Source organism: Anneissia japonica, unplaced genomic scaffold (assembly GCF_011630105.1).
Source record: "Anneissia japonica isolate Jap-2015-1 unplaced genomic scaffold, ASM1163010v1 scaffold1859_len985614_cov190, whole genome shotgun sequence".
NCBI classification, from domain to species: Eukaryota; Metazoa; Echinodermata; class Crinoidea; order Comatulida; family Comatulidae; genus Anneissia; species Anneissia japonica.
Genome location: NW_022694754.1, coordinates 149,300 through 171,847, shown reverse-complemented (window position 1 = coordinate 171,847; position 22,548 = coordinate 149,300). Strand labels below are relative to the sequence as shown.

Genomic DNA, 22,548 nt, shown 5'->3' with positions numbered 1-22,548 from the left:
TGTGCGTCAGGGGCAGTCGTGTAGTAGAATATTAAACGTGTTTAATATTTCTCACGACGGCTTAAGACTGTCCCCGACGATAAATCAGGTCGGGCTGCGTTGGCCGACGCTGTCTGAATTGGCCTTAAAGGTGGTGCTTTTAATAGGGTGGCCATCTAAAAGAGCACCGATAAACAACTCTGCTTAGGCTTCATTGCACAGTAAGCAATCTAGTTGATATACCAAGATATATGACTATTAAGAGAATGTTGACCATATTTGTTGAAAAATACAAAAAGAAGTTTCATTGTTCACAAAGAAAAGAAAATGATAAGAAATACATTTTTTACAATTACATTCCGCCTTAGTACTAAATATTACCTAGCAACACACTCACTTTTATTAAAACCAGGTAGCAAAATTTATTAAAAAGGACACACCTTCAGTATTATTACATAATATTACATAATTTAAAAAACTGACTTGCATTAAAATATCTTTGTACAAGGAGCTTATTTTTTGTAAAAAGCACAGAGGTAACCTACCATGGAAGCTCAGATGTAATTGGAGAATAATACAAAATTGTTTTATTATGCAGCAACACATTCTCATATGCAGTGGTGTATCTAGGAATATTGACATGTGCGGTGGGGAATGGCTGATGGTGGGTTTGAATGTTAAGCAGAGGGGGATTGAATAATTGAGGTGTACTAGGTGATATGAGGTGAATTTCAACCAAATTTTTGGCTCAGAAAATTTCCAGTTGTTTTATTTGTGGGGTGGGGGGGGGTAAGGTGGGATGTTATCTTATCCCCGCAATAGATACACCACTACTCAAATGTAACACCTGAAGTTTCTTTAGGTAGGAGGACATTCCAGGTCAAATTATGGATCTTAACTATAATTATAAGTGATAAATATACCCATCTTAAAATACAGAAGTATGACTACTAAGTTCTTTCGTAGTCTCAACTGAGCATGACTTTGTCTAAGGTCAAATACAGTAACAAAAACGTTCATACGTTTTAAACAATTGTTGATTTTTACAGTAAAATAATCAAATATCTTTATAACTATCAATTTTTAATAAAACTTTAAAATTCAGTGCTGACCAACATAGGCCCTATGTCATGTGATTCGTTTGTTTATGTGACTTGATCTTCAACAGACTTAACCTTTGACACAGACTTGACCTTGACATGAACGGATGAAACTTCGAAATGGCTTATACCTGACCTTTCACAAGAAAATAAATTGTTAAACCTCCTGTTAAATTGAGATTTTTTTTTATTTTAGTGAAAATGTGTTCTCATCATTTTCTAATAGTAAAAAAGCTAGAGTGTCTTCATGACTACACATTTTTTTTTTGTTATCAAGAACAAAACATGAATTTAAATTTAATAAATACTATATACACAGAAGTGTTATAAAATAAAAGGCTATCTTTGAAGCCTAAGTTTTTCCAAATTCTGTATACTTATAGAAAAAGATTTTGAAGATATGTAATGCAATACACCATTAGTATTTAAAAAAAGTATACAAGCTCATGTTTGAAGTCATACTTTTCTAAATTCTGTATTCATGACCATCTCCAATTATGTGTATCTACACAGGTCAAATTGTAATATAAATGTTGTATCATATACAGTACTAATAGTGATAATACATACCACAGTTGTGTTCTCATTTTTTGGTGAAAGGTCACATATTGTTAAAGTCTGTACATTTAATACAATTGTTTAGCTACAACTATGATTTAAAATACTATTTGGTTATGCAGTACCTGACAACCTATTGCATGTAGTTAAAAAAGATTTGGAAAACATTAAATTTAGTGATCCTATATTACTTTTTGGTGTCATACTTTTGGGAGTGGAGCTGTACCTCGGCTGTAACATGCTGTACTTCCAATTCCACAATCCTTTTGGCTCACGCAGCATTGTTTCATCCTTTCATTGGGTATTAGATGTGTGAAGGGAACAAATTAAGAATTAGCAAGACTTCAATCATATCGGTTTTCCAACTTGTGGTTGCTTTTTGCAAATAAGGAAGACTTTTGCCCCATGGGGAAGGCTTTTATCCAAACTCCATGACCCATTACCAGGGTACACCACTACATGTACTGCATTATTCAATGCCCTGGATTGTTAGTACTACTCTTACACACTTACAGTATCTTTAAAAAAATGAGTAAAACATTTCATAAGGATTTTTTTTCCAAGAAAGATTAATTAAACTGCACTTTAATAATTACGTTAATTAATTAAAACATTCACACATAACTAACAATTAACAAGGGACTTATTTTTTTAAATGAGCACCAATAATGGGACCATAATAGAGAAACAAAAAAAAATAGTAAAACAAATAAAAATTGAACCACTTCTAATTAAAATATACAAGAAATAATGCTGCAATCCAGTGTGCCCATTACATGACCATGACGAGTGCACAGGGGTGAGCATCGTGAAAAGTGTAGAAGAACGTCCAAGTAGACATACTGTATAACTACACATGCTAAACACATGTCACAATTTGCCCTGTAGAATCTCAAACTTTACAATCATATTACAAGTTCAGTAAATCATAATAATGTTAACTTTAAAGAAATATTAACACAAATGGGATAATTTATTTTTCCAATTGGTTTAAAAATAATGCTGATACCATTGAGTTGGATCTTAATGCTCTGTCTACACAATCAAAAGTGTTGTGACAAATATATGTGGTTTGTCCATATATGACATAACCATGCTCATATATGGATGTGATATGACATCACCATGCCTATACATAAATGTGACATGACATCACCATGCCTATACATGGATGTGACATGACATTACCATTTCCATATATAGATGTGATATGACATCACCATGCCTATATATGGATGTGACTTGACATCACTATGCCCATATATGGATGTGACATGACATCACTAAGCCCATATATGGATGTGATATGACATCACCATGCCCATACATGGATGTGACATGACATTACCATGTCCATATATGGATGTGATATGACATCACCATGCTCATATATGGATGTTATATGCAACACCATGCCCATATATGGATGTGATATGACATCACCATGCCCATATATAGATGTGATATGACATCATCATGCCCATATATGGATGTGATACAACATCATCATACCATATATGGATGTGATATGACATCATCATGCCCATAAATGGGTAATTGAAATCACACTGTGGAGAGAGCTATGTAAGTGGTGATCAGTACTGGCACAATTTTCAAGGGCTCACTGGAACACAGTATATATTCAATCTCGGAAGCCTATCGTATAATATGACCTAGAATGTCGTTCCATAGTACCTCTGTGCTAAAGATCCGGAAACCTGTATGGATCCTCTTTGTAATCCGATGGGATTCTGAAGAGGTGGGGAGGTATGTTTTCACGAAATTGGCAGTCTTGAAATGTAACACGAGCGCTTATTGTTGGTAAGACTGGAATATCTGAAAAGAACAATCATAAGCTATCATCACCACCACCATTGGTATCATAATCATTACCAATGCCACCACCTCACCATCAAAACCTTCATCATAACTACCATTACCATCATCATCACCAATACAAAAAAAATATTGTTTGCTTGCCCTCCTTCACCCACCCCTAACTCACTGAAAAAAATAGGGGTGGAAAAACAAAAAAACTTAAAAAAAGTTTTTTTTAGCTTTTTTCTTTACAAATAAAAAAAAAATGTGAGTGAATTTATATTTATTTTTCGCCAGATGCCCAACAAATTAGTCTAAAGTTGTTGTCTGATGTAAGACATCGCCATTCTAGGCCTCTGTGGGTTATTTTTATTCCATCTGATGAGTATTTTAAAAAAATAAGTAAATTTAAAAAAAAAAACTTTTTCCACCCACCCCTATTTATCATTTTTAAAAAAGAAGGGCAAACAAACAATTCATATTATTTGGCCTTACCATCAATACCAAAGGCAGCACTATCATGGCTATCATAATCATCACCATACTACCACCTCACCACTGCAAATGCTATCACCACCAACATCATCATTATAATTACCAACAGGACAATCAGACATTACCATCACCATCAGCATTTTCACTATTACAACTATCAACACCACTCAACCACCATACCATAATTTGAACTCATCATAGAATAAACACAATATACATATGAAAGTAGACAACACATGTAAACCCCCCTCAAAAGTTTAGACAATCCCAATCACTATGCATATAGTATATCAACTATGACCTTATTTAAAAACCATCTGATTCACTTTGCAAAATTTGATATGAACTGACTGAGACTTAAACCCTGTCCAGATTATTAAATATTCTTTGACAGAAAACTGTTGTATGCCCATATATAGTAATGATATGCCTATATATGATAATGATGTGATGTCATCATGACCAAATATAGGCATATCACAGAGTTTGGACAGGGCCTTACCGATTTTAACTGGAAATCCTGGTGGTAGCTTCATTTCAACGAACTCCCTGAGCTTAGAAAAATGTTTCATTGGAGTAATAACTTCTAGAACATTCAGTAGATCTCCCACCTGGATAGGAAAGTCTTCACTCTACGAACAAATATTTTGCAGATTTTACTTTGAATAATAATAATAATAATAAAATGTGTTAACCAATTTCCAGCAGGAAACATTTGGCACCAACTAAAGTTGGTAGTCAGACTTCAAATGTGAATTAAAATGCACGGTACCAAAAATATAAACCATGAAATTGTTCCTATCTAAACTTGGAAAATGATAAAAAGAAGCAACCTGTGCTGTGAAAATACCTTTAATATTAGCAATACAATTTCATATTTGTTTGATGATTACATAAATTAACATAACATTTTGTCTAAAGGCATGTATTTGCTAAATACCATTGTCTGAATTTTAATGGTTGAATTGTACTGTATTTTACATTGTTCCATCTGGTCTATGATTCATATTGTTGTATTTAATTACACTGTACTATTAAGATTACATGAATTTTACTGTTGATAGATAGACCATCTGGATCTGACTCACTAACTTCACAGTAAAGATTATCTCATAAGAAACCTAGGAATAATTATTACTTTCCTATGCATTACTCTCACTATCAAGTTTTATGTGAGATTAAACCAAAATCTTGGTATTTCAAAGAAAACATTTTAACAACTCCATAACACAATTATAAATATACTTACCATAGCTAATGTGGCTTTAAAACATTTTCTACTCTCTTTGCAAATCTGTGGTCTGCCAAAGCGGGGGTCTGTTTCGGACATAATATACTGCTGCCAAGATATATCACATGAGGATGGTGGGGTCAGGCTAGATCTGTACAGAGTCTAAATATAACAAAGACAAAGGTAATCATGATAATGAAGATTGTGAAGAAGATAATGAATACTGTATAAAGATGATAATGATTATAAATTTAATAATTAAAGTGAATATAGGGAAGTTATTAGTGGTAAAGAAAAACATGATGATGATAATAATGATGATGATGATGATTTTGATTATGATGGAAATAAAAATTATAATGAAGATGCAGTAAATCTTTTTTTTTTCTAAATTAATATTTGACCAGAATGTCCTGCTCAGCATTTTCAGTGTAGTCCTCTCACAAAAACTTGTAAAATCCAAAGAAAATAAACTACAATTCTTTTAAAAACAAAGAAAAACAACAATGATGATGATAATGTTGATGATGATAACAATAATGGCTAGTGATGTGATCATTTATAAATGAAACTAAGGAATAAGCCCAATGATGACTAATAACAATAATGAATATTAAATGATGATAATAACAATGATTTAAATAGCACACAATAGACAATTAGAGCATTCCGTACCTCATTAGTTCCATCCAAAACTTCTCCTTTGCTTAAACTCTCTACTGCAGCTTTGTTACGTTGAATATCTTCATCAGACAGGTGTTCTCTCCTGGGGGAAAAATTGATGAACCAAGAAACTTCAATTAATTATTAGTTATTTATTATTTATTCCAATCCAAATGCCAATCATCACCACTAACAGACTGGTATAAAAATCTTAACTAAAAACACAAACATTATTATAATATAATGTAATATAACATTAAACAATGAAAAAATTGCCTATAAGTTGCAAAGCATAAGTGTCAGAAATGTTGAAAAACTGTTGTTTATAAAAATATTAATACCATTGGTAAATGGAATTAATTTTATTAGAATTCTAGAAAGAAAACTACATTTACAACCATCCACTCCACTAAAAGGAACATTAAAAAACAGGACAAGAATGCAAATTTCAGGTTATGATAATTAAAATTATAAGAAAATAAAATTAGAAAACGAATAATTAGTTGAATAGAAATTTGACAGGAACTGATGTAGGTTTACAAAGACAGATGGAGGGAACATTGAAAACTTTTGCTTACAAGAGAGAATACAGCTTTTAGTTACCAATCTCAAGTGGAAATAGCTTAGCAGAACTTGCTATGTGCATGCCTAATTATTCTTTATTCAGCCTTGAGAGGCAAACTTTGCTTGTGAGCTTAAGTGAATATTGCTAGTTTGCATTACATTTTTAAATCATTAATAATTGAATCATTAAAATTAAATGTAAGCTTACCTCTTACGTGATTCAATAATTATCCCCTGTACCAGATAAAAATCGGCAGGAAAGATGCCTACTGATTCTCGTTTATCTTCTCGGAATATCCAACCCGTTTGTGCACGGCAAAACACAATGGGTTTAGTTGACATAGTCGCAGTTAAAATGTCGCTGCTCATTAGTATATCTACTTCTTCTTCAAGTTCACTTTCTGATTCCTGTAAAAACATATAAATAAATACTGTATATAAAAATATATATAAAGTACAAATTAATATAAAAAAGACTAGTTGCAGTGAAAATCTGTACAGTAGTTGTAATGTAATGTCCATGTATTTTGTACTGTGCCTTTTCCAGTGGATTCAAAGCTCTAATTCCAAAAAAAAAACAAAAAACAAAGGAATAATTGAAAGCGAATGTTTGTATTGAAATAATATTAAATAAAACATTGTGTTATACCAACCAAAATGTTGGGACAGTGTCACTTTTACATGTGGATATATGCATACTTTAGTTGATAATATAGAAAATATAATTAACCGATAATTAAAAATATATTGCATGTGGTACAAATCTGGACGATTTTTGGAAATTTATGCATTTGACAAGCCAACAAGTACTTTTTCAAGCCTTGGTACACATGTGTATCTATTCTACTATAAAGTCAATTATTGAAAAGAAAAAAAAATATTTACCTGATCATAACTCACTCGTTGGAAGACTTGTTGATCGTTGTCTAGTACAATAAGAGCGTTGCGTGACTTAGCGCTTCCGTTAAATATAAAACTAATGTCCCCCCTCTGCCACCTCATATCACTGAAGTCAATTAAAGTGGTATCAACTCGTATACTAGTTCCTTTCTTGTAAATTTTGCATACATCTGACGGTAGAATTCTTGACACAAGTGGAACTATAAAGGTGAGTAATATGTACTTTTAATCAATTAGTTTAATAAATAATACAAAGTCAGGTTAAAAAATGTATTAAGAAAGTATTTCATTCTTTTTTTTAAGAAGAAATTTAAAATGGTTTTAATTATGTTTTTAAAATATTATATCTTATCATAGGCAGACCTATAGCTGGATTCCCTAAGGCAGGGGTGGGCATAAACATTGGTCAGAAGGGCCAAAGCTATTTTTTTTATTTAACACCGAGGGCGCTGCACCCAAACTTTGATGTTTCCAGTGTGCTTCCAAAAACCTTCCTGCCCTGCTTTCACACCACTTTATTCTCAGTTTTATTATTACTTTTTACAGATGATCGATGTCAAGCAGTAAAAAAAAAGTTGTTTTCTAGCCAAAGATGTTTGGCAGGCCACACACGAGGTAATTTTAATTTTAATTTCCGCGGACCGCAAAAAAAATCACTGACAGGCTGCATGCGGCCTGCAGGTCACACTTTGCCCACCTGTGCCCTAAGGGGGTTCTTATGAGAGCAAGAAATCTAGGGATAAATAGACAACCTGATGAAATCCAGGGGAAGATCTTTAGTGAAGGTCAGGGTACCAAGTCCTTAGAACCAAAGCTGCTTAGCATGTATATGATGAATGGTCGTTGTGTTGAGTAAATATTTTAGTTGTTGTTATGAAATCATATCTGGAATTAATTAATTTTTAAGGACCACAATGGAAGTTTGACTATTAAGTTACTTTATTGTGATTTTATCCTTGAAATTTTTATACTGTATATGAATTTCGAATAAAATGAAATGAATTCTATTTTGATGGTTTGGAGTTGGTGGTTTGGTTCATCAGAGGGGGTTCGCTTGAAAAGAAAGGGGTAGAGAGCAAACCATAGAAACCCACCCTAGTTATGGGTCTGACAGTACATCAATCAATTAATCAATTAATCAATCAACACGCTATCAAAGCTCTGTCCATACTATCAAATTTTCTTTGACAAAAAAAACTGCTGTATGCCCATATATAGTCATGATGTGCCTATATATGGTCACAGTGTGATGTCATCATGACCACTGATATAGTCTGAACAGGGCTTAACTAACTTTAATTGAGGTAATGATACTAAGAATGATTGCAGAATAAACACAATGCTTACCCCAACTTTGGAAGTCCCATTTCAGTTCAAGGTAAAAATCAGCAAGTTCCCCGAGGGCTTCTATCAACTCAGGTCGTTTACCTTCCAGCATTTCCCTAGATTGGGACTTCAACTTCCGTAAAAGACATTTGACTGAAAAAAAAAAATTGAATAAAACCAATCATATTCTTGATACTCAGTGAATGTGATGACATTGTTCTTGTTTAAGTCAGGTCAATATAAGTTTGAAAAAAAGGGCACAGTTATGTTTGTTACAGTAACAAACTATACATGTATATGTACTATTTTAATATAAAAAAATTAAAATACATTATTTATTATTCAAGTAGTATCTTATAAATATTAAATTCTATAAATTTTCTGATCTATCTAGAAATGTTTATGATATACAATGTACTAACATTTCATTGTTTTTGGACATTCATTTGGCTCTGTGTACTGTAACAATAATGAAGGGCAGGGTATAAAGTTTAACCCGCACTATTACGTTTTATGTGCAATAATCAGGGAGTTGCCAAAATACTGTATGGATGTAATATTGTCCATATATTGGCAAATCACATAGATACTTGGAAGAATTTCATCTAGTCTACACGATTTACAGTATACCATTAATAGTATACTAAATCACATAGGTGTTTACATAAAAACATAAATCACATAGATGTTTACATAAAAACATAGCATGATGAGAGGATTTGTAATTCTTACTGATTTGTCTGTCACCATAGCTTATTGCTTCTGACAACGGGGTCCAGCCCTGGTTGTTCTTCACCTTCACGGGTGCATGGTGGTTAAGAAGTAGATGTACACATTCTATAAAAAGAAAACCCCAAAACAAATATATAACACATTTAAAAAAACATCATTTTTACTTTGTAGGATGAATGTAAAAATATACAAATATTTTAATTAAGTAATTATTTGAATAACTGCCCCGCTTTGAATAAACGCACCGTCTAGAGCTTCATTTGGAATAAACACCTCCTTCAAATAAATGCCTCAAGGCATTTATTTTTTCCCTCGAATAAACGCCCCCTAATTGAGTGTAAACAAATCAAATGTCAGCAACATCATTCTCAGCAAGTTCTATAATGTTCCAGTAGAATTACATTTCTTCTAACCTGGTTGGGAGCAATAAATCTTTATGATCATGATATGTTAAACAAACTTTAATGGTAATATTTACAGTTAAATTAAGAGGCATTTATTTGAGTATATACATATCCATTTTACACCAAAAATAAACGTCTCCCTCGAATAAACGCCCCATCAAAAACCCCTTTCAACAATATACAGCCCGGGGTGTTTATCTGATTAAATATGGTATATATTTTTTATTCATGAATTGAAGACATACACTGAAAGAAAAAGATAAGGTACTACTGTATATACAAGCTAAGACACCAATAAGTTCATTATAAAAACTATCAGTAGTTTCAACTGCATATGCATATCAAAAGTCAAATATTTATTTGCCTGCTGCAGACTTGATCTTTTGAAGAAGACATGTGCAGTTTAAACTACAAGATGTATTCACTTATAATTAAGTATACCAGTTTAAACCTTTTAAAATCCAAAAAAGAATAGACCACTGTCATGTTTACTAGCATCACTCCATGCAGAATCTAAATTTAGTAATGATTATAAATAGTGATTTTACCGCTGCACTTATGCACTTAGTGGGAGCGGTCGGGGCAACAGTTGCTGTTTGGGCTTTCGAAGTTGAGGTCAGGGTTTTGAATCCCTCGCTGTGCATTTTGCTTGTGTCTTAGACAAAGGACTTTATCTACATTGTCTCTCCACTTAGGTGGGTACCTTGTTCTGAATGCCAAATGAGCTGATTAGCTGCACTGCAACGATATGGAATACTCATAGGAAGCTGAGGACAATATGCAGGGGCAGATTTATAGGGGGACCATCCCACCCCCACTTTTGGAAAAAAAAAAGAAAAAAATTGATCACTCAAAAGACTCAGATTTTGTAAGGAATTCCCCCAGAACCCTAGGTATTGTTATCTCGATCGGCCCCACTTTTTCCCCCCTTCCTCTTGATCCGCCCCTGGTATGTGTCCCATCCTGTATTTAATCCAATCAGTGGCGTATCTAGAAGTCTTGACATGGGGGTGCTGATTGGGGGCCGAAGGTGCAGGGGGCTCAATGACCAGTTGAGGGGTGCTAATTCGCAAAATATGGTGATTTTAGGTGATTTTAAAATACTTGACCGTGAATTTGGGGGGGGGGCAAAAGTAATTTTTCTGGGGGACGTACGTCCAACCACGCCCTTCCATAGATACGCCACTGAATCAAATAACTGAAGTTATGATTATGTGAAGCACATAGAGGCCTAAGCATGGCGGCTACAGTATACAAGTCTAATATTTATAGTATAGTGATGCATGTAAACAAAGCAAGGAATCGTAAAAAAAAAAAACAAAAAAAAAAAAACCATACCAATGAGTTCTACGCATTTCATTCATTTGTCTCAAAAGCACTAAAATTTACAATAAAGAAACAGCAAGAAACAAGCAAAAACAATATGAGACAAGACACCCCGAATGTGAACTACATCACAGTCGAGAATACAGTAACTGAGAGAGCAATGTAATAGAAGTAAAATATAGAATATAATTATTTAAACATTATACTTTTTCTTCAGAATATTTGTAAAAAAACATACATAAATTTTAATTTAGTAAACGATTGAAGGAATTTCATCACCAAAATAATCATCCGACCGAAACTTAGAAATGAGCAAAAAACTGTTGTGGGCCCAGTATAATTGAAGAATACCTTATCATTAGTTGCTATGGTTCTCAGGATTACTCTACAGTATATTATCTCTTCATTCAGTTTGCTAATCCGTTCACCAACCAACACATTTACACAAAAAATATGTACAAAATAAATATATAGAATTATGAAGATTCATCTTACAGTCAATTAAAATACACTTTAGCAAGTGCACAGTAAATATTTTTTACACACACTCTAAATGCTCCATGACACTTGATGCTTTACAATGAAATATCAAAGTTCTATTATCAACATTCAGTTGACTACTACAGAAGTAGTAAAAATGATATTGCAAAGAGCTAATCAATTGTTACTTCCTTGTCCAAGAAAACAGTTGGTGTTTTACAACTGAATAGTGGCAATCTACCATGTGTGGTGCTGGCTCCACCAATGATAGGGGTCCATGCTAGCCTGATAAGAAAAATTTCCCACCCCTCGACACAGCCACTAAGGCGTAAAAAAAAATGTTATGTTGGCGTGACTAGACCAACCCTAAAAAATTGGCCGACCCTAGACATTTTTATTTAAATTTCACAATATACGTTTACATGCGCAAAGGTCGAGCGTCACTCACAATGTTTCAAAAGTCATCAAAAGGAGAAAAATATGACAAGTAGGGGCTTTAAAGGCTTAGTTGATTGATTTTATAGATTTCAAGGGCTTTGCTGAATATTGTGGCAAAAAAAAAAAAATTACATACAGTCGAGAATACAGTAACTGAGAGAGCAATGTAATAGAAGTAAAATATAGAATATAATTATTTAAACATTATACTTTTTCTTCAGAATATTTGTAAAAAAACATACATAAATTTAAATTTAGTAAACGATTGAAGGAATTTCATCACCAAAACTCAATTTTTGGGGTTAAATTGACTCCTTGGAAATAATTTCAATAGACCACAAATCAATAAAGACCACACAAAAATTCTATAAATAATCATTCCTTTATTTTTTTTCACAAAATACATTATTCTCTTATCTTTACACGTATAAACCTGTCTCTTATACACATCTATGAGTTCTACGCATTTCATTCATTTGTCTCAAAAGCACTAAAATTTACAATAAAGAAACAGCAAGAAACAAGCAAAAACAATATGAGACAAGACACCCCGAATGTGAACTACATCACAGTCGAGAATACAGTAACTGAGAGAGCAATGTAATAGAAGTAAAATATAGAATATAATTATTTAAACATTATACTTTTTCTTCAGAATATTTGTAAAAAAACATACATAAATTTAAATTTAGTAAACGATTGAAGGAATTTCATCACCAAAATAATCATCCGACCGAAACTTAGAAATGAGCAAAAAACTGTTGTGGGCCCAGTATAATTGAAGAATACCTTATCATTAGTTGCTATGGTTCTCAGGATTACTCTACAGTATATTATCTCTTCATTCAGTTTGCTAATCCGTTCACCAACCAACACATTTACACAAAAAATATGTACAAAATAAATATATAGAATTATGAAGATTCATCTTACAGTCAATTAAATGATATTGCAAAGAGCTAATCAATTGTTACTTCCTTGTCCAAGAAAACAGTTGGTGTTTTACAACTGAATAGTGGCAATCTACCCTGTGTGGTGCTGGCTCCACCAATGATAGGGGTCCATGCTAGCCTGATAAGAAAAATTTCCCACCCCTCGACACAGCCACTAAGGCGTAAAAAAAAATGTTATGTTGGCGTGACTAGACCGACCCTAAAAAATTGGCCGACCCTAGACATTTTTATTTAAATTTCACAATATACGTTTACATGCGCAAAGGTCGAGCGTCACTCACAATGTTTCAAAAGTCATCAAAAGGAGAAAAATATGACAAGTAGGGGCTTTAAAGGCTTAGTTGATTGATTTTATAGATTTCAAGGGCTTTGCTGAATATTGTGGCAAAAAAAAAAAAAAAAAAAAAAAAAATTTCCTACCTTATGTCTACCTAACATTTTCTTAAAGGCCTAATCGTTCAGATATTCTCAACCAACAACAGTTCTTTTCAGAACTTTCTACGTGGTGTACTGCAAGCATCAATATATACTATTACTTTGCCATGCAAACCTTCAAACCATATCATGTGACTATTGCAACAAAATCATGGTGATTATAATGAATATGACTAAATCATGTGACTACTTGTGACCACTTTTTTATCACTTTTGTTTTGGATTGGATTTATTCGGTGTAAACACCAAGGATAGCCCACGAAAGTCTTGAAGAAGACTTATTTCCAGTGGGGTCCCCCTGGTGGTGAATGGGCAGAACACTGGGAGACAATCCCCTACTCTTATCCGAAGAGTGTACTGCATTCTTTAACATGCACATGGGCCATCAATGCACACAGGACCAACAGCTTCTAAGTCTCATTCAAAAGATGGTGCGCTACTATAACTTGTATTTCAGCCCTCCAGCTGAAATACAAAAAGAGGGAGTGATGGGAATTGAACCAGGGATCCTAGAGATCTCCACGGTTCAGGGCACACACTGTGGCTATCACCAGATTAGCCGACTGAGCTAAGCTACTCTAAGTTTCTCATCACTTTTTTTTAATTTGATGTTATATTTATAGATATATTTTTATTGTATGTGCCAAATTGTATGATACCATATTTTAACTATTGTCAAGTATAAAGCCAGAATTGGCTAATCTCATTTGAGAGTGTGACCTAAATAAAGTTCATAACTAACTGTGAATTATTTCATGCGATTACCGGACTGACATTATATAACTACTTAAGTTAGTGAATCATTTGACCACATCATGTGAGCGAATCTTAACTTTTCCAGCTTACCTTTATGTCCTAGGATGACTGCAAGATGAAGAGGTGTATTACCTGTGTAGTTAGGAAGTGAGAAACAAAATATTATAATTATATTCAACAATTTTTTGTTTGGCATAAATACAAACATTTAATATGTTACTGATAATCATCAGTAAAAGACTAATCATATTTGCCACAAGCTTCAGTGTACTGCTTTATAGTTACGATATTAAACATTAAATAACGTTAACACTAACACAAATCTAACACTCCAGCCTAGTATCAATCTATATTAAAAAATTAGAATTTTTTTTCCCCCCCTTCACAGTAAATGGTTAGGTCTAAACAGGCTGACTTACTGGCTGGCGTGCATTTCGATACTTGGAGTATGTGTTATACGATCTTATCTAAGTAAGATTAATCAGTGGACCTTTCGTTTTCTGGCTTACTGTGTTAAGACAGGCTCCACTGTGCCCGACGACCATCGGTCAACGCAATTCCATGAAGTATGCAACGCAACGACTTGCGCACAACGTATCCTTTTTAATGACTATCTGTTTAGACGACCACTGACAATCAACAGACAACATCGCTTTGCCTAGCGCTCACAGAAAGGGGAGTTTCGAAAGCTTCGTCGTACGATGCAGTGAAATGCCCAGATTTAGGTTTATGCCGAGTGCACAATGTGTTGAATGAGTTGCGTGACAAAATCTTTTTCAAAGACCAAGCCTCCCAAGCTTCCCCCCCCCCCCCATTTGCAGGATTCTCCTGAAAATCAGGAAGGCATCATGTACTCTTGAAAGCAAGTCAAGAATGTCTTGGAATATACCCCAACTCCTACAAATTTACGGTTCATGTTTTTACTAACTGTATTGTCTACTGGAATTCAGTGCACGTGGTATCACCATGCACAGCAAAATAGAATTAAATGTGGTTTTTAAAGAGCTCATTTAAACAGGTCCTCTGGAAGCAGGGGTTTAGCCGGAAAAAGGCCGTCCAAAACGGAAGACAAAGAACAGGTGAGGGGCTTGGCCCCGAACAAAGGTGGGTTTGGGGCGTTCCCCCTCCAAACGTAAGAAAAACATAGAAAATTATGACCTTCAGAGTGCATTTAAAGGTGTTTAAAAGTTGGAATTCTGTTTTCAAAGAAATAGTGTTGAATTACAGTAGCTCTATCTCAAAGATATTTCAGTTTAAAATAGCCCTTGCCTGGAAGTGAGTTCTTCCCACTTGGGACCCCTGACTTACAAAGTGACACCCTCTTTAGATCATGGAGGTATAATTTTTATACTGCCATGTTCAGATCTTCAAAAAATTTCCAAAGGTTGGAACAAAGGAGGTGGAATTGAGCTTGGTAAACATGCAGGTTGTTCATCAAGTTTTATTAAATTTTTATGTTAGTGTAAAACTGGACAGATGTTCATATAATTTTTGATAGTTTTAACATGACTACTGGGATCAATGCCTGGAATTGAGATTCATAGGCAGGATTTTTAAAGCAGGATTTTAATTTTTCACAAAAGGGCACTTTGAGTCCTTACCCACATCAGCCCCACCATGGCTGGGGTAAATTTTAAAGATATAACACCTCAGATGTCCAGAAATGGCAATAAAAATTCCAAGTTTAAAATATTTGTAGTTAATTTCAAAAACTTTCAGGCAAATGGTACCTTTTAATAATAATTCAAAAAGGCATTTCTGGAAAAGGGGAACCTCTCGAGCCCCCTGGCTACGGGCTTGATAGGTTTGATATAACTTAAACGTATTGGTGTTGCATATTCTGTTTGTCCCTGGTTCAGCTATTTTAACATGTTTAACCCTATTGACACAGAAAAATTTCTTAACCTTTTCGATTTCAAAGAAAATTTGGTTATCTTTGATAATTTGAGCATCTTCAAAGCTGTTTGTGGCATTTAACAAACAGCCTTTGATCGCTTTTTAATAAACGTCTTAATTTTACATGTCATCTATGATTTGCCTTTACTATTGATTCTAGTTAACCTCAATAGAAACTATTTTTCAATTGTGGAATGAGGGCTTCAATAAAGTACTTTGCATTTGACTACACAATTGCATTATTCCAAAAAAAAGCAATCCGGTCTATACTTAATGTTGGATGGCGTGACCGCACAGCTAAACTTTTTACTCATATTGGTTTATTTAACATTTTCAAACTGTTTAAGTTTAATGTCTGTTGCTTTACTGTATGACCCCGTTCCATTCACCCTAGCTGATGCATTCTACAAAAACCACCAAGTCCACAATTATTCCACAAGACAATCGTCTCAATTTCACCACTCTCGTTCTCACAATAATTCCTGTGCAAAATCCATTTTCGCCTGTGGTCCTATCATATGGAATGAATTACCCCCCACCATCCAAAATAAAAAAGTTAGTTTAATCACATTCAAAACACACTTAAGAACACTCATGCTGAATAACTAGTAAGTTTTCCTAAATGGTCTCCTAGTCGTCTTCTGTCGAGTCTTTTTTTCTTTTACATAGTAGTTAAGTTCTCTAGCGCGCCTATAATTTACAAGTTGCAGCTTTTGCTATAATGTAGAGTTAGTTAAGACAAAGCAAGTGAACTAAACATCCGGAACTCAAAGTCCTCATTAAATTTGACCAGGAATTTCATTGATCACCTGTAGACTATAAAAAACTAGTATAGGCCAGAAGTGACAGGTTGAAGAATTTTAGTTATTATCATTAGTGCTATTGTCATTGTTACCTCCACCACCATTTGTTATCATCATAGTTTAATACTGCTAATAAATCATCCAATTATACTTGTAATAAAGCGAGATGTTTTTTATACCTTGTTTCGCGAACTTATTTTTTTAAACATCGTCAGACAGGCCCGTAGCCAGGTTCTTTCAAGTGGGGGTTTTCTAGGCGTGAGGTCCACGGTCAAAACCCAAGTGGGGTCGGCGAAACCCCCAAAGCAAGAGGATGTTTGTGCTTTATGAGTCTAAATAATGCTATAAAAGCAGATATGTTTGAAAACGTCTGTGTCTGGGTGGGTCTGCAGTGCATTAGTTGGGTTGGAGGACTTACTCGGGAAATTTGAAGAGGGAGTTCGCCAAAAAAGAGGGGGGTTTGCTAGAAAAGGGGGTTCTCCCGAACCATAAAACCCACCCTCCCCTGTATACAGGCATGTCAGAGGAGAGCGGAAAAAAATTAAAATAAAATTTTGTTTTTTTACTTAGCAAATAGATTTGCCAAAAACATCCAGACCGAGACAGGTGCACTAATTGGTCAAAAATAAAATTTTACTTTTATTCGAAATTATCATCATTGGCGAGCGGGGGGTTTGCTAAACAAGGTATAAAGAAAGCCTTGCCTAATGAGGAATACCATACATTTGATTTCTTTTAATAAAATAGCAGAAAACACCATGAACACAAAACAAACTATAAAAATAAAAACTATTCAATGACACCATTTCATTGTGTACATGGTTTCTGGAATAAGTTTCTGTATTTAATCATTTGACAGTACCTATATATTAAGTTGCATTCTTATGTAAATGGCTGGCTACTCAATGTTGAATGATGATTTAATTAAAATAATTGAACAAATTCCAATAAAGTTTTTAATGAGTTCCAGACAATGCCTTTATATCTGTGCCAAAAGTGGTAGCAACGATTATTCGGTGGTCGGAATAAGATGACTCCCTTGTACTCTTCCAAAAAGTTGAAAGATACCTGTGTGAACATTCCAAACCATTTTTTATAAGTTTGTTAAAGTTTGTACCGCAAACCAAAAAAATGCCCAAGTTGTACACTGCGATATACACCACTACTACTTAATATTCTGTAAAGAACAATGTTCAGAATATGATACAGTGTTTCAAATATGTTGCTCTATCAATGAATGATGAGATCTTATTAAGTACCGGTGCTTATTAATTATTATGTTAATCTGGGTGGAGCCCAGTGTTGATTGGTTGAAAAATGAACAATGAATTATTGTAGATAGTTACAATAATTGTCATTGTTGTCTCAAGCTGGGCTTACCAACATACTACTGTACACACTTGGTAGCTACATAGATAATTGTTTTGTAGAATATTAGTAATATTAGTTTACACACTTACATTAGTGCAATGCACAAAATCTCTTGAATCTAACAATTATTTGGCAAAGAGCACCCTGCTTGATGCAATCTTGTATACTGGACCTACTGTAGCTCATTTTGATAGTTTTAAACCTACAGTATGGTAGACAACCTTTACAAGGCATATAGACTGTAAAATACTGTATTTATTTTCGAAAAAGAAATTTTTGGCCAGTCCTCTGGCCTTCATCAGCTCTGGCCTTCATCAGTAAAGCTGATGAGGGCCAGAGGACTGGCCGAAAGTTTCTTTTGAAAATAAATACAGTGTTTTACAATCTACATGCTTTGTTGTCATAATTTTTTGTTTCAACGACTAATATATAATTTGAAGAACACACATGGATTTACAATGTTCCAACTGGTCCAACTGGAATTTTTAACTGGGACCAGTTGGAAGTGTCCAATTTCCGTGACGGAAAATTACCAGTTCAACCGAGTTAAACCTAGTTCAACTGGGATCAACTGGAATTTAGACCTGGGCGCTTATGAACAAAACATACCACTGGACTTTCTTTATATATTTAGTCAAGTAGTAAGACCTGTCACTGATAATACCCTGTTTTTTAAGACTATGCTTAGTGCTAGGCTAGGTCTAGCACCTAGCCTATTGATATTAGGTCTGCGCTGAGAGAGCCAACTAGGCCTAGGGCCTCTTAAGACGCCATATAGGCCTATTTCAGTGAGTAGGGTAGGCCTAGCCTAGCCTGGATTTAATCACATATAAAACTTCGATCTTGAAATAAGTGATGTAATAAAGTTCAAATATTACCATGAACATCTTTCTGTGATGCATCATACTGTCGTAGAAGTGCAGATAGTCGTCGAATATTATCATGAAAAACGCACTCATGTAATGGGTACTTGTTCGTTATATCAACAGCCATGGTTGTTATTATTTCCGTGATAGTGTTCACAGCCGTAGTGCCCTCTATAGTATATAGTAACTATTAATACCAAAGAGTATAAAACTGTTATTACTGTACTCTAGATCTTATACTGTACTTTTTACATACAAGGGCCTAATATATGTCAATTGCAGTACAGTAATTCAATTTATTTGTATTCATTCAAGTGAATACCAACCAAAAATGATAATTTTCTTATTTGTATGTTTTTATGCAACGAAACATATTAAAAGACAAAACAATTTTGTATTTGAATTGAAAACAAGTCGAAATGTTTTGAATTTAGTCAAATTCATTTGCATTTAAGTTATAGTTAATCAAAATGCACTTTAATTTAATGTGAAATGAATTTCGCTTAAGTACAAATCAGGACGCCCATTTCTCATATGTAGAATTAAATTACACTTAAGTGAAATATATTCCAATTAAGTGCTACCGTAATTGTTAGATGATGCGACACATTAGCGAATGTTTTCGGAATGAGCCGGTAATAATGGCAGTGTGTGAGTATGGATGGGCTTCTGCAAAACCAACAAATAGTTTTTAAAAGACCATAAGATTGGTAATTGATAATTATGTCTATATGATTATTGTGTATTGGATGGTGTTGGCGACTGGATGTACTTTGACAAACATTACCATAAAGCCCGAACGTATGAAAATACAAACTTTTCTAAAAGCAAGGATGGAATGGTGTTGGTTACTTTGCAATAATTTTAAAGATTTTTTTTAGTTAATATATGGATATCATCATCAGTTTCGTTATCATCATCATCATCATCATCATCATCATCATCATCATCATAATCGTCACTATCAGAGTGATCTGCATCATCATTATATCACTCATCATAATAATCATTATAAGCCTATAATCATCATTATCATTATCATCATCATCGTCATTATCATCATCACCATCATCATCACCATCATCATTATCATCATCATCATCAGTATAATCATCATCATCATCACCATCATTCTCATCATCATCATCGCCATCATCATCATCATCATCATCATTATTACCATTATAATGAGGCCAGTTTAAATAAGCGTTCCTTTGACATTTTGTTAAACAAGTTCTCGTAATCTCGAAAACTCCGATCAGGGCAGTATAATAGAGGAAGTAGAGTATATTGGCCTAACGGCCGCCCATACAAGAAAGATCTCCAGTATTAATCAACCAGCCGAGTGTTTATACAGCTCCTGAACGGAGCTAAAAATTTACCTTGAATATCTTTAGATTTATAAGTGCATATTACTCCAATGACGTGATGAAGGTTGATGAAAAATATAAATAAATTAGCAGTGTGTATACGAAAATAACCCACCACAAAGAAAATGAACAAAGTTCCGATTAAACTTTATTGGTACGCACTCGTTTAACGCCGGAGCCATGGAACTTGATGCTCACCATAAGTGTTCTCATTACAAAATACATCTGAAATAACACCAATAAAATGTCCTGCTATGCTATTAGAACACAAGTGATCTCATTTTATGCTTTTATAAGTCTCAAAATTTAGTTTACATTATTAATTGTCGGGTTTGTTCCTAAAGTTTTAATACAGATAAATGGTTTGACGACTATTTTATATTATTAACAAATACAATTATGACTATAATAATAATTATTATTATTATAATACAAATATTAATATTGCGTTCATAACGTATTTGAATAGACTCTGTTTGAACACATTACAGGTCTTTAACAAATTGTTCAATCGAAGTTATTGGGAAGTTCGTGATTTTTAGCTTCGTCACATTTTTTAAGTGGAACCCATTACATGCCTGATTTTGTTTTTGTATAAAACGATATCAATGACATATAGGTGGGGGATGTTCTTTACAAAAATATCAACGACATAATGGGAAGAGAAGAAAGTGGAGGGGGTTAACAGTATGTTATGAGAATAACAACAATATTTGTATGGTGTCTTTCAAGGTAAGCAATACCGGTAGGTCACGTGTAGCTTAAGTGTAGGTTTTCTGGTAATTAAAAAAAAACCAAACAAACCATGAATAATCCCCAATCTCTAAGCCGATAGAAACATAAGTCCATTCTTCAAGCAATGCCAGTATGTGTTACATAGGTATTGATACCTACTTCAGCTAACCAGTCCAAGACCTAATAAATAGTAATAGTCCACACAATGTATGGGCGAACCTGTTTGCTTCTATATCGCAAATGGGTTTTGTACAAAAAGACGAGTAACCCTCTCTATCTACTTTTGATCATTCTATTTCGATGCAAGATCTGAACATACATGTTTTAGGTCCATACCAACATCGCTGATGCATTCAAACGCGCATTTCTTCTGTTGTTGTTTACACTTGCCTACACAGTAGAAATCTTGCGAAATAACACATGCCTTTGAGCAGTCCACGAACTCTAGGTTGCAGAATCCGTTGTAGCAATCTACGAATTTATAGGCAATAATAACAATAATTATTTTGATAATATTAACAATATAATGACAATGATAATAATAACAACAATAATGATAGGCCCGTGATGATGACTATAACGATGATGATGATGATGATGATGATGATGATGATGATAACGATGATGATGATGATGATGATGATGATAACGATGATGATGATGATGATGAAGAAAACAATGACGATTGCACTGGTTATGGTAGGCAAATGGTGATGGTAATAATAATAATGATAATACCTATTTAAAAATACAAGGTTAATGTTCATTATTGATAGTAGTAACATTCTATTACTAATGTCTTTTTACTAGTAAGCCTAGAGAGTACAATAATTATATTATTCATTCAATGTATTATGCTTTATATTCTTACCAAAAATGTTTTCTACGTCTTTTAGTTTGACAGCAAACATTTCATTACCTGTAAGTTTGAAACGAACGGGTAAATATAATTACTCAGAAGATCCTGGTAGCACATTATAGATAAACAAGCCTATACACTTGTGCAATAATACGCATGCGTGGTAAGTAATGAACTTTACAAAATGTGTATTTATTACATTAATAATGACAAAAAAGTTGAATGAGGAAGCAAAACGTATAATGTACTGTTAGAAACATTGGATGGTGCGACATGTTTGCATATACATACATATATACGTGGTTTAATTGTCTTTACAGCACGGAAGTGGGTTTGTTCTTGGGGCGGTGCTTGCCATATTTGTAAGCTCTGTGATGTTATCAAATAAAAAAATAAAAAATTACCTGATGTTGAACTGGCTTTCTTATTGACCCAATATACTGAAAAAGAAATTATTTTATTAAAACCATGTACTGAGAAGGATATATAT

At 33.8% G+C, this 22,548-nt stretch overlaps 1 protein-coding gene and 1 long non-coding RNA gene across 2 annotated transcripts; both read right to left on the bottom strand.

Annotated features, from left to right (window-relative positions):
• Nucleotides 1-396: 396 nt before the first annotated feature.
• Nucleotides 397-19,256, bottom strand: LOC117101230 (ankyrin repeat domain-containing protein 13C-like). The gene is made up of 10 exons (XM_033241150.1): nucleotides 19,107-19,256; nucleotides 14,249-14,290; nucleotides 9,367-9,471; nucleotides 8,656-8,787; nucleotides 7,294-7,508; nucleotides 6,617-6,816; nucleotides 5,857-5,947; nucleotides 5,200-5,343; nucleotides 4,453-4,582; nucleotides 397-3,473 (listed from the first exon to the last, which is right to left on the bottom strand). Exons 1-10 carry the CDS (start codon nucleotides 19,219-19,221, stop codon nucleotides 3,340-3,342), a joined length of 1,308 nt encoding a protein of 435 aa, XP_033097041.1. The 5' UTR covers nucleotides 19,222-19,256; the 3' UTR covers nucleotides 397-3,339.
• A 1,338-nt stretch (nucleotides 19,257-20,594) lies between these two features.
• On the bottom strand, nucleotides 20,595-22,501 carry LOC117101280. The gene is made up of 3 exons (XR_004444259.1): nucleotides 22,463-22,501; nucleotides 22,071-22,118; nucleotides 20,595-21,670 (listed from the first exon to the last, which is right to left on the bottom strand). It is a non-coding gene; the product is annotated as an uncharacterized LOC117101280 (long non-coding RNA).
• Between the last annotated feature and the right edge of the window lie 47 nt (nucleotides 22,502-22,548).

Bases quoted from the DNA above. Each gene is read 5' to 3' on its own strand.
- LOC117101230 (XM_033241150.1), bottom strand. From the start codon at position 19,221: ATGGCTGTTGATATAACGAACAAGTACCCATTACATGAGTGCGTTTTT. The intron at 5,948-6,616 runs GTAAGCTTACAT...TTTTTCCCCCAG, and splicing joins ATTATTGAATCACGTAAGAG to GAGAGAACACCTGTCTGATG. The intron at 5,344-5,856 runs GTACGGAATGCT...TGTTATATTTAG, and splicing joins TTTTGGATGGAACTAATGAG to ACTCTGTACAGATCTAGCCT.